The sequence below is a fragment of the Medicago sativa genome, chromosome 5 (genome assembly GCF_051527215.1).
Source record: "Medicago sativa cultivar Bolivia chromosome 5, Bolivia_mono, whole genome shotgun sequence".
Taxonomy (NCBI): Eukaryota; Viridiplantae; Streptophyta; class Magnoliopsida; order Fabales; family Fabaceae; genus Medicago; species Medicago sativa.
This window is the reverse complement of record NC_140753.1, coordinates 52314763-52327212: the sequence shown is the minus strand read 5'-3', so window position 1 is coordinate 52327212 and position 12450 is coordinate 52314763. Positions and strand designations below refer to the sequence as shown.

Here is a 12450-nt window from a genome sequence, read left to right as displayed (position 1 = left end):
TCTACGAAAAAGTATGATAGTTTCAACCCATCTTCTAATAAATTGAAATACGTTAGCCAAAATGAGATCACAAATCACCAAATAAAATGTTCAAGTGGGGTTGAGTCTAGCAAAATAAGCTTGACTCACAATGAAACAAACTAACGTTAAATCTCGATTGTGAGTGGCGTCCACATAGAATAGAATTAATTACCTTCAGTAAAAAAAAAAGTATGAGAAACAAAAAAAAAAAAAGTAAATGAATAGTCCCTATGTTCAATCGACTAATCGTCATATTTAACTATTTTTCATATATCAAGAAAAATGTATAAAAGAAAGATAAATAATAGTACATTTATATTATTACTCTTATTACGATTTTTTTTTTTTTTTACTAATTTATTAAGAATTGTTGTAATTATCTTTATCATAAATATAAAATTGGATATATTGAATCTAGAGTGAAGTTTGTAATATTACTTAAATGATACAATTTAAAAAATATTATTATATTGTTGAGAAGAATGGTAGAGGGTAATAATGAGAAAAATAAAATGATAGAAAGATTGGTTCTGGAATTGATTGTAAGAAGTTGATAAAATGAGTATAGAATGGAATAAGATTGGCCAATTTTGAAGTTTGATGACTTTGGTAACTTTGTTCATATCTTTTTTTTAACCAATTATTTTCTCACTTAAATAATATATTTCTTAAACATACTAAAGTCATCAAAATTACTAAGTACCAAATAGTAAGTAAAGTTATCTAATCCATTTCCGTGTGTAGGATACATCTTATGTACTCTTTTTCTTTGGTAACTACTAACTAGTCATAAGTAACTGGTAAACTAACTAAACAATATTAAGCTAATTCTCCTTTCCAATAAACGAGTCTCTTTTTGTATATGACTTGAGGGATTATATTAAAAAAGGAAAACATATGTTTGGTGATTTTTTTTGTTAGAAAACATATGTTTGGTGATTGATTGAGAAAGAATTGACCATGAAAACCGAATTAATTATTTAAAAAGAAAAAGTGATTGCTCAACAACTCCTAAACTCTTATGAACTCAACAACTTATATAACAAATAAATCAAATTATAGGAACAATATATTGTAAAACTGTAGATATAGCTTTAGTGAAGATCCTTCAACATGTCCTCACAAGCAGTGCAATTGCGTATCAAGAGTAACCATGTAAGCCATTGTTTTTCCTTCATTAGTTTATTGTATAGTTTGGGGTTAATATTATGAATTTATATCAAAATTTAATTACTTGAGACTTTGATCTTAAAACTTTCAGGTGGTTATGGACAATGGTATACTACAAGTGTATTTATCCAATCCTGGTGGATTTGTAACTAGAATACAATATAATGGCATTGATAATCTGCTTGAAGCTCTTAACGAAAAGAATAATAGAGGGTGCATCACTACAAACAAACTAAGATTAATTTCTCTTTTTTCATTAGTCATGCAACTATAACGGACTTTTTAAGATTTCACATAGCAAATGTGTGCCCATTTATTGATCTTAGTCGTCTGATCTCAAATCAACCATAAAAATTATTTAAGAAAGATGTAATCTTAATCGTCCGATCTCAATTTCAAATCGATGACGACTAGATTAATTGATGCATGCAAATGCATGTTTTTCTAAAAGTAGAGAATTCGGATCCCGACTATAACATATTGTAACATTGTTGGCCTCAATGGATTAACAGGTATTGGGATGTTGTTTGGAGTGAAACAGGAAGTGCAGGAACAACCGGGACGTTCGAGCGGTATGTGATAGTCTTATCTCATAATTTTTATCTCTATTTAGTTGAATCTTTCAAGAGATTATTTATATGAATGCTAAAAGAAAATGAATTAAAGACACAAACTAATATAAATTTTATATCTAACTTTCTAAGTAAATTTAGATATATTCTATTTTTTTCCGTCGTAAATTCAACTTTTTTACCAAAACATTTGTACTCTACTTTGCAATCAATTGATTATTACATATGCAGGGTTGTGGGAACAAGTTTTAATGTGATAATGGAAACAGAAGAACAAGTTGAAATCTCATTTACAAGAACATGGAATCCATCTCTAACGGGAAAGTTGTCACCTCTTAATATAGACAAAAGGTATGTACTATGTTATTTTTTTCATAGACCCTGAGACAATCGTAAAATGACCATTAGTGTCACTTTAATTACTGGTAATTTTTCTTTTACTCATTTTTTTAAAAGAATTACAAATTAGTTTATAGTTTGCAATTAATTTGTAATATTTCTAAGATTAACTAATGCTTGTTGTGTAGGTATGTGATGCTACGTAATTCCTCAGGATTCTATTCATATGCTATCTTTGAACACCTAAAGGAGTGGCCAGCTTTCAACATACCTCAAATCAGGATTGTTTATAAGCTTCGTAAAGACAAGTGAGGAGTAGTTACCTTATAAAAAATACACATGCACACATCTATATATATTAACCTTATATACGAAGGAAGGATCTTTCAACATATACTATGACATTAGCTTTATGTAAAATTGCAAATTACTATAATTTTTAGATCATGTGATAATTCATATGTGTAGGTTTCATTACATGGCTGTAGCTGATAATAGACAAAGGTTGATGCCTCTTCCTGATGATCGATTACCAGGAAGAGGAGAAGAACTTGTTCCCCCAGAAGCTGTTTTAATTGTAAATCCCATCGAACCAGAATTTTTAGGAGAGGTAATTATTAGTGAAAAAATTGGTGAAGTAGAATGATTAGTGTGTATTATTGTGAGACCAAATTAATTGGAAGAGAAAAAAATTACATCTTTGTGACCAAATAATTAAGAAAAGTGGTAATAAGATTTTTTTAAAGTGATTTTAAAATTTTAATAAAAAAATTGTTATTATTTTTTTAAGAATAAAAGGGGGTTCATTCTATAATATTTTTTTTGGGTTAGTAAAATTTTGGTGATGACTAATATTTAAGGTTGATGACAAGTACCAATACTCAAGTGAGAACATAAACCTTAAGGTTCATGGATGGATAAGTGCAGAGTCTGAATCAAATCCAGCAACAGGTTTTTGGGTAATCATACCTAGCAATGAGTTTCGATCAGGTGGTCTTGTTAAACAGAATCTTACCTCCCATGTTGGCCCCATCAGCCTTGCAGTAAGTTTTCTTCTTTGTACAAAAAATGCACCAACCTTATTCACACTATATTCTTATTATTATCATCTAGTATTCTCTTTTTTAATATATTTCTTTGTTATTCAAAAAAAGAATAAACCATCAATGATCTTTGAACTATCACCTTCTCTCCAATTCGGACATAGATTACCTGCTGTAACTGCTTCATGCAATTACACGCAGTAAGTGATCTCAGCCGTAGAGAAGTGATTAAACAGTTTAGATTGTTTTGACCAATTTTTACACAATTTGATCTCAACCATCAATTAGGGATCAGATGGCCGATCGAGATCTGTTACAGCAGAACGTTGTAACAACACCAAATTTTTTTCCCTCCAATTCGTTCTTTGAATTATAGAAATATAATAAGTACTCCCTAAACTATTAATAATTCATCAAGTTTATCCCTCAATTCTTAAAAACAAGAGAGACTATTTTAATGGATTTATAATAGTTTAGTGACTAATTAGTATATTTCTTTAGTCCAAGGACCAAATTAGAGAGAAAGCGATAACTCGAGACTGAGTTGATAAATTATTCTTGTAAGAAAGAAGTATCATTCATGAATCTATGAAAATGTTGACCATATTGATCCCTTAAATTTGGGAAATTTTAAATTGATTTGTGAAAAGAAAAAAAAACCAATCACAGTAATCATTTTGGATCGATAAATGTAATCTTAATATTGTAAAGAGATCTATATGATAGAGAATTTTCAATTTTGAATCATCATTTAGAATTTGTGTTAATTTAAGACGTTACATTTTTCAAAAATTTACAATTTTAAAGATTAATTTAGTGATTCACTCTATAAGTATATATAGTTTTTTTTTTTTGACAAGAATAAGTATATGTAGTTGACAAACATGGAACATTTTTATTCATGCAACAGTTTGACGGGACTATCTTTCCACGTATCTAAGGGAATATTTTTTTAGGAACCGCTTTGACCTACCTAATTTTAGGAGAACCGACGACTTAGTTAGAATGAGCTGATGTTTCCCTTACTCTTGCCTTATCCAGAAAAAAATAAGTATATGTAGTTGATGGATAGTTAATTCCAATATGTTGTAGATCAACTAAAAGCAAAGTGGTTGCAAAATTTGTTGTATGTTTCAGATGTTTCTTAGTGCTCATTACGCAGGAGAGGATATAGTTCTTAAACTTCAGCCTAATGAGCCATGGAAAAAAGTTTTTGGGCCAACTTTTGTCTATCTTAACAACTTGTTGGATCATCAGGACCCACTAGCTCAGCTCTGGGATGACGCCAAATTTCAGGTTCAGAATTAAAATCTAGAAATTTTAGTTTTATTTAGGAAGATAAATGTAACATAAACACTAATTAAATACTAATTAAGACCACTTAAAATGGCTTTTAGATGAACAAGGAAGTAGAAAGTTGGCCCTATGATTTTCCAGCTTCAGATGATTTTCAAAAGGCTAGCCAAAGGGGTAGCGTTTGTGGCACGTTACTAGTTCGTGACAGGTAACACCAAAATAATGTTATGACGTCCATGAAGAAATGAGAGAAAAGTTTCAAACTCTTCGGACTGATCAAAGTAGAATATTGAAATGTGGCTTTTATGTTTTAATACTATTTACATGTGAAAATTTATACTATCTTTTTACCAAAATGAAGTGCAGCTTATAAGCTCTCAAATGACAAATTTCAGGGGTGTAAGTGACAAGGACATAATAGCACAAGGTGCGTATATAGGATTAGCCCCACCAGGAGAAGCTGGATCTTGGCAAAGGGAATGCAAGGTTTGCAGTAGCCAAATATATACTCCCTCCGTTTCAAAATGAGTGTCTCTTTGGCCAATTGCACACAGATTAAGGAATGGAATAAAGTAGTCAAATGTCATAGCAATTTTACCAAATTATCCTAATCAACTATTGGTTTGTTTTTCATTAAAGAAAAAATAATACTTTGGAAGTAGTGTAACATAGTATTAATTGAATGATACAATTGAAAAGAAAAAGTTATTATTGCATTGAAAACCGAGAGTGACATTCATTTTGAAACAAATTTTTTTGGCTAAAGCGACACTCATTTTGAAACGGAGGTAGTATAGATTTAGCAAGTAATTTTACATACCCTTCAATATAACTTTCGAATGTACACATTCTCAAAAGGAAAAAAAAGTGAGTTTTGTACCATCTAGATCTATGATTACAGACAAAATATGCCTATACATTTCTAAAAACACATGTAATTTTAATAATATGGGGTTAGGAAACAATTTCTCATAAATTTAAGGATGCAAGTAGTGATTCTGTGATTGGCCAGCAATTTTTACTTACAGTGAATGACTTTTTGGTCAGGGATACCAATTTTGGAGTAAAGCAAATGAGGAAGGCTACTTTTCAATCAATAATATACAGAGTGGTGATTACAATCTATATGCATGGGTTCCAGGTTTCATTGGAGAATATTGGAACAATGTTGTCCTCAAAATAACCCCAGGTTAGTTCTTCTATATACACGGGCTCTAAAGGTGTCAATTTGGTGATTGTTGAAATTTGGTCTAACTCATCATTACAAAACCGATTTAAGGTGACGAACGCCTCTCTTTATAAAGAAAGTCAAATGGCTTATATTTCAGTCATGTTTGTTGATTTGAGTCGCACAAAAGAGTTCATATTTGTTGAATGTTATGCAACATGCAGGTTGTGAAATAAATGTTGGTGACATAGTCTTTGAGCCTCCAAGAGATGGTCCAACATTATGGGAGATTGGAATTCCTGATCGCTCTGCTGCTGAGTTCTATGTTCCAGATCCTAATCCTAAATTCATAAACAAGCTTTTTATAAACCATCCAGACAAGTTAGTAACTCTTCCTATTTTAGGCAACAACAAATTGACAATGATTTTATTTTATAGGGGCTCAATCTAAAGTGGACTCTACACCATAGTCTAAATGGTCTTAATAAAATAAAATAAAATAAAAATAGACATGCATATAATCTTATCTCACCATTCATTATTATGTCACTTTACCATATAAGTTCTTAAAATATCTTAATAAATATATCTATTTGATTAATATGATTGGAGGCACGTGTAAAATTCTTTACACCGACGGTACATGTAAATTAAACTTTAGTTTATTTTCATTGAAAACGTTTACAAAAACATTGTCTATGGAATAATTGAACCTCAACGGTTTAACATTGTCTTCACAAAACAACCATCTATAATGATAAGTTTGATTGATTGATCACAGGTTTAGGCAGTATGGCTTGTGGGAAAGATATGCAGAGCTATACCCAAATGAAGATTTGATTTATAATGTTGGTGTTAGTGACTACACCAAAGATTGGTTCTATGCACAAGTCACCAGGTACACTTAAAAGAAATTTTTGGCCAGTAGCGATTGATTTAAGTAACTAAATTGGTTTCTCAATCGAATGCTAAATGATTTTCCGACCGATTTAGAGACTAATTTATCAAAAATCATTAACCATCGACCGATGATATTAGCGACTGGTTAACAATTTAGTCTCTAAATCGGTCGATAAATTAGTCACTTGTGCAGTAGTTTTTTCTAGTGATTATAGAGAAGTTAATTACTTTTATTTTTAGGATATATATGCTTATTTGTGGTTTTCTATATCATAGATTAATTGTTCTTACATATATGCATGAAATACAGGAAGAAAAATGATGGCAGTTACCAAGGAACTACATGGCAAATTAAGTTCAACATGGATGATGTGCAAGAAAATGGACTGTATAAATTAAGATTAGCTCTTGCAAGTGCAAATGTCTCTGAATTACAGGTAAGGAACTTCATCTAAAACTTTCAATTAGTTTTCCAATGTAATAATCAAATTTGTTAAGAAGAAAATGATATCTAAACTAGTTTACACAACTAACATCAAAAATAAAAATTCAGTATTTTACAATTATTTCTTTTTTTTGAAGAAGCTAAATAGCCCACCTAAATTGGCACCGGAGATAATCGAACCTGAGACCTTGCGGAGGAGCACACTCCCAAGACCCAAGCCAATACCACCAGACCAACCCAAGTGGGTTATTTTACAATTATTTCTAAAATACAGTCAGGGCCGTCTCCGACAATTCGGAGGCCCTGTTGTAATCTTGAACATTTTAATTTAAAAAGTATTAAAAAAATTCAGCATCACTTAGAGTCACAAACATGACTTTTACATACGGACAAATAGACATTTACCTACAGAAGATATATAATTGACAGTAAAATAGTTGAACTCTGAACATTTACCTACGGAAAAATGACATTTAGTGACGGATTTTGTCCGTAGATACAAGTTTTTTTTTTCCATTTTTTCAAATTTTCAGGCCCCTTTAAGTTTGAGGCCCTGTGCCAAGGGTCTTGATGCTCTTGCACAGGGCCGGCCTTGAATACAGTTATCAGATAAGTTTATATGAACCCACTTAGATTGGTTTAATGGTATTTTTGATTCTCCCCAATGCCTTTAACTTCTTAAAAAAAAAGTTTATACGGAATATGATAAGTTGTCATCGGATGTCGGTGTAAAACTAATATTTACATCGAAAGCGAGCCTTCAATAAGCACATTTTCAAGTGCTTTCACTTTTCATTTGTCTCATCCCACTAAATTGTTTACTTTTTGAATTTAAAGGTTAGAGTGAATGATGTAAAACAAGATCCTCCACTATTTACTACGGGGGTGATTGGGAAGGACAATGCAATAGCTAGACATGGAATTCATGGACTCTATTGGTTATTCAACATTGGTGTGCCAAGTATTTTGCTATTCAAAGGAGATAATACTATTTTTCTAACACAAACTATGGCTACTGGTCCCTTGGCCCTCTTTCAGGGAATAATGTATGATTACATTCGTTTAGAAAGCCCCTATTAAAGGAAATTAAAGGCTAAATTATATACATAGTGTGGTAAATGAGTGGATTGTATGGTAATTTCAAGTGCTTAAATTATAAATCATGTATTTTAAATTAATAAAATTTGGTCTAACCATTACTTTTGGTGCATTCATAAAAATAAGCAAAGAAATACAAAAAAAAAAAAAAAATCATTTTTTATAGTGGGAGTGTAAGAGAAAAGAGATGCAGCAAAACAAACCCAAGATATCAATTATGCATATCTACATCTCTTTTAACATTTCAATATCATATGTGACATGTTGATGCTCCCTTAATTCTAGTTCGTTGATTTTTTGATGAAATTCTAGTTCGTTGATGAGACAACTTAAGAAAAACAAAATTACTAAATATTACATTATATACTTTTTTTTTTTAAGAATACATATTACATTACATATTAAGTTTAAATAAATGATTGAATATTATATTATATCAAATTAAAAAATAAAATTGTAAAAAATATTTAGATTAAATTTTGTTGTGCTTCCAAACTAGTTTTGTCAGATTGTACACTTCCAGACAAGAAGAAATTTGGAAGAAGAAAAAAATACTATCGTAGAGGATTTTTAACAAAACAAAGGGAAAGGTGGCCCCAATTACTTTATTTGTCAGAGGAAAGTATACTATTTACTAAAAATAGTACATTATTTATGTGTTATTTTTTTTTTGGTACAATTATTTATGTGTTATTTACTACGTCATGATGTCATTAGATGTTTTTGTTAGAGATATACGTTAGTTGTCAATTTTAATGATACGCTCACGTATTTTTAAGGATGCCTTGGAACAAAATAATTATTTTGCATGAAATTCATATAATTAGATACTAACTATGTCCTATAATATTTGTGGCATATATATGACCATTTCACATGACTTCATCCAATTATGCATATTAATTATGGGTATATTTATATTATCGTAAATGTAAAATAGTGAATAACAAATTGAAAATGATGCATGTAATATTAATAAGATGGCATAATTGAAAAATAAACAAGATGGTATAATTGAAAAATAAACGATTAAAGTTACATTATGACATTTTCTAAACATATTTTTCTTTGCAAATTAAAATGTTGGTTATTATAGGGTATTTTTTTTAAAGTAGTGTGTAATCGTATTTTTTTTTGTCAGGTAGTCTAGTGGCTTATAAGGTGAATAAGTGAGGTGTCCGGGGTTCGAACCCCGACTGCTGCATATCAATATGCATTGTCCTAACCAACTGAGTTATGCTTACGTAAGAGTAGTGTGTAATCTTAAACTAGGCTTATAATAGGACAGATAAAATAAGTAATATTCTTGTTGTCAATAATATGTTAATGGGTCATGTTAACTTGTGCACTAAGAGCACGTGTTAAGGAACAAAAAGAGCAACTTTGCATTGGAAAACATAACATTTTAACTTTTAAGAAGTTGACTGCACGACTTTTAATAAGTATATTTCTATATTGAGTTCCTTAACATGTGCCATTGAGGGCACAAGTTAACATTTCCCTATGTTAATTTGTCCAACACATATAGTTGCGTGTCACTCACCCATTACTTAGAGTTTATGTGAATCACACGTGTCTTGGCTTTGCTTCTCCCTTATCAATAAGATGCAAACCTAACAAATAAAAAAGTATAAAATATATTTCCCATGTTTATCTTTTTTTTTGACGTTATGTTTATCAAAATCATGATTCAACAACAAAACAAACAAAAAAGAACAAACAAATAAATATTAATATTAATCAAAACCAGAAAAGAAAAACACTTGCATGAGGTTGCATTCACTCACGTGAATCAGTAGAAGTAAAAGCACAAATTTAGTTGCAAACAAGCTATAGTATCTTGAATAAAAACTAAACATTAATTTAATTAACTATGAGGATCATTGAGTCTATTCTTGATATGTTCAGCAGCATCAGCAGCCTCAACTTGTTTCTTTGAAGCCTCAAGTTCAGCTTCACTTGCTTCCTTCTCATTTTTTGCAGTTATAGTCTTTGCCTATTTTTTTTCACACCAATTCCTCAATCAAACAAGGCAATTTCAAAATAACGATAATATTAAAATAAGTAGTAGCTAAAAATGGAAAGGGGGTTGTTTTTGGATATTGAATTACCTGACCGACAAAAAAGGCTTTTGCATATCTAAAAGTTTCTTGTATAGAAACGGCAAAAGATAAGCAACTGATCTTCAAACGAGTACCAAAAGAAGTTTTGTTGTGATTTGGTAAAGATGTTGTAGATGAAGAACCCATCTCTTCCATAGCTACTTTTATTGCCTTATAGAGATGAAATATATATCACTTGTGTGTATGTCTAGAGACAACAATATGAACATACTAAACTTGTACCATTTGTCCTTCTTTTATAGATAAATAAACTAACAAAAAGATAATGTTAGAAGACTTAATGGTGTCTCGAAGATGCTCTCTAACCATTTAGCAATTGTTCACCGACATCTCAAATCGCACAAAATACCTTCAATGACAATTAACTACTGTTTGAAAAACTTTGTAAATTGATTAGATTGATTTAAAAAGTGATTAATTGATTTAGAAAATATCGAAGAATAGTTAACTATCACTTAAAAACAAACGGTAGTTAATTATCGTTTAGTAGATCGAATAATTACTAGATATCTAAATAGCAAACCCCAAGATGTTTTAGGACTGGACCAAAAGCTCGAGGCCCACACCAAATGCCTAGCATCAAGTAATAGAAGGTTGCTTTTTTGACAAGGAATACTTCCAATTGACACATGGAAATGACCTTAATGCCCCAGCGGTTGTTAACTGCCGCTGGTAAACACGCCGGTTGTTAACTGCCGCTGGGACCCAGCGGTAGTTAACTACCGCTGAAAATTGCTTTTCTGCCACTTCCACTTGTTTCTGCCACTTCCAGGTTCCATTATTCTTCCCTCAAAAAAAAAAGGTTCCATTATTCTTCAATTTGTTATCCCGCTGGAAAACACCTTAATTTGCATCCAGCCACTAGCAAATTCATAACAAAAAAAAAGTTTTTCATCAATAGACTCATACCTTCATCAACAAAAACCAAAAATTCAAACATTAATAAAAATTCCAGAAATCAAAATGCAACCCAACTTCACTCTTTGCCTCACATAATCTTATTAGTTACAAGTTTAACATAAACTTATTAATTGTCAATTGATTTTGACCAATCTTACAAGTTACAATCCGTATGTTAATATGCCACAAAGCAATAAAAGAGATGAATAAGTGTTGGAGGGTAAATGATTTAATTTAGCGCACAAAACCAACATTCCAAAACCCAAAAGCAACACTAAGATGCAGATTTGTAACCCATATCTCTCTCTATTTCTCTCTCACACAAAGGAAAAGTGGCAGTAAGGCAAAGTGACAACAAGAGGATGGTGGTGAGGTTGTTGTGGAAGAGGGGGTTGTTGTGGAAGAAGAAGATGGGGAAATACTTGGGTGCCATTAATGGCACCGTGCCATTACATCCTGGCCATTGATGGCACCCAAACATTGTGGATGTGTGTGTGTGTTGGAGATCTAATGGCATGGTGCCATTAATGGCACCAAAGTGCACCCCAAGAAGAAGAGGGGGTTGTTGGGAGGGAAGAGAGAACATTACTTATGAGTTTGTACGGTAAAGTGAGTTTGTACGGTAAAGTGAGTTTGTACGGTAAAGTGAGTTTCCAGCGGTAGTTAACTATCGCTGAGAGTCCAGCGGTAGTTAACTACCGGCGCTTAGCTCAGCGGTAGTTAACAACCGTGGGGGCATTTACGTATTTTACTTGTGTCATTGTGAAGTTTTCTATGTCAGAAAAGCAATTTTCCAAGTAATAAAGAAGAAAATTATACTTTGTCAAAAAAGTATGATTACTGCTCTCCCCCTTGCACTTTTCACTCGTGCACAGCTGAACTGACCAAAATACCCCTGTGTTAGTTAACTAACGCAAATGTAAATCAAACATTACACATACATGACTTAAGTCACGCTGCATGAGTTAAATCATGCAGGTGTTAACACCTGCATGAGTTAACTAACCTCACGCAAGTATTGTTTTTCATATTCACAATGTTTTTACATATTCACGTGCAAATATATACCAGGCACTGGTGATGAATGAATCCTAGTTCTACTTCTAATTGAATATACCAAACACAATAAATTCCTTTGAACCATCATATGTAAGCCACGTGGATCTTAATTCCATACCTTGAATTGAAAAAAAAAGGAATAGTAACTGCATCTATTTCTTTAGAGTAATGATATATGAACAACTATTGGTGACAACTTTCAAGACAACTTCCATTTCCTTTATTTCTATTGGTCAAAAATGATAGAGAGAGAAAAAGGAAGAGAGAGAATAAAAACATGATGTGAGTATGAGAGAGAAACTTGTCAAAAAGTTGT

The 12450-nt window shown here is 31.5% G+C and overlaps 2 protein-coding genes across 2 annotated transcripts; one reads left to right on the top strand and one right to left on the bottom strand.

Moving 5' to 3' along the window:
• The first annotated feature begins 1080 nt into the window (after positions 1-1080).
• LOC146922897 (uncharacterized) lies at positions 1081-8153 on the top strand. Its single transcript, XM_085715682.1, has 15 exons — positions 1081-1176; positions 1283-1404; positions 1704-1763; positions 1995-2114; positions 2291-2410; positions 2571-2712; positions 2963-3145; positions 4283-4441; positions 4543-4649; positions 4837-4927; positions 5489-5630; positions 5834-5990; positions 6391-6507; positions 6820-6946; positions 7792-8153. Exons 1-15 carry the CDS (start codon positions 1135-1137, stop codon positions 8032-8034), a joined length of 1932 nt encoding a protein of 643 aa, XP_085571808.1. The 5' UTR covers positions 1081-1134; the 3' UTR covers positions 8035-8153.
• A 1612-nt stretch (positions 8154-9765) lies between these two features.
• LOC146922896 (uncharacterized) lies at positions 9766-10384 on the bottom strand. Its single transcript, XM_085715684.1, has 2 exons — positions 10164-10384; positions 9766-10048 (listed from the first exon to the last, which is right to left on the bottom strand). The coding sequence occupies exons 1-2, from the start codon at positions 10308-10310 to the stop codon at positions 9920-9922; spliced, it is 276 nt and encodes a 91-aa protein (XP_085571810.1). The 5' UTR covers positions 10311-10384; the 3' UTR covers positions 9766-9919.
• Between the last annotated feature and the right edge of the window lie 2066 nt (positions 10385-12450).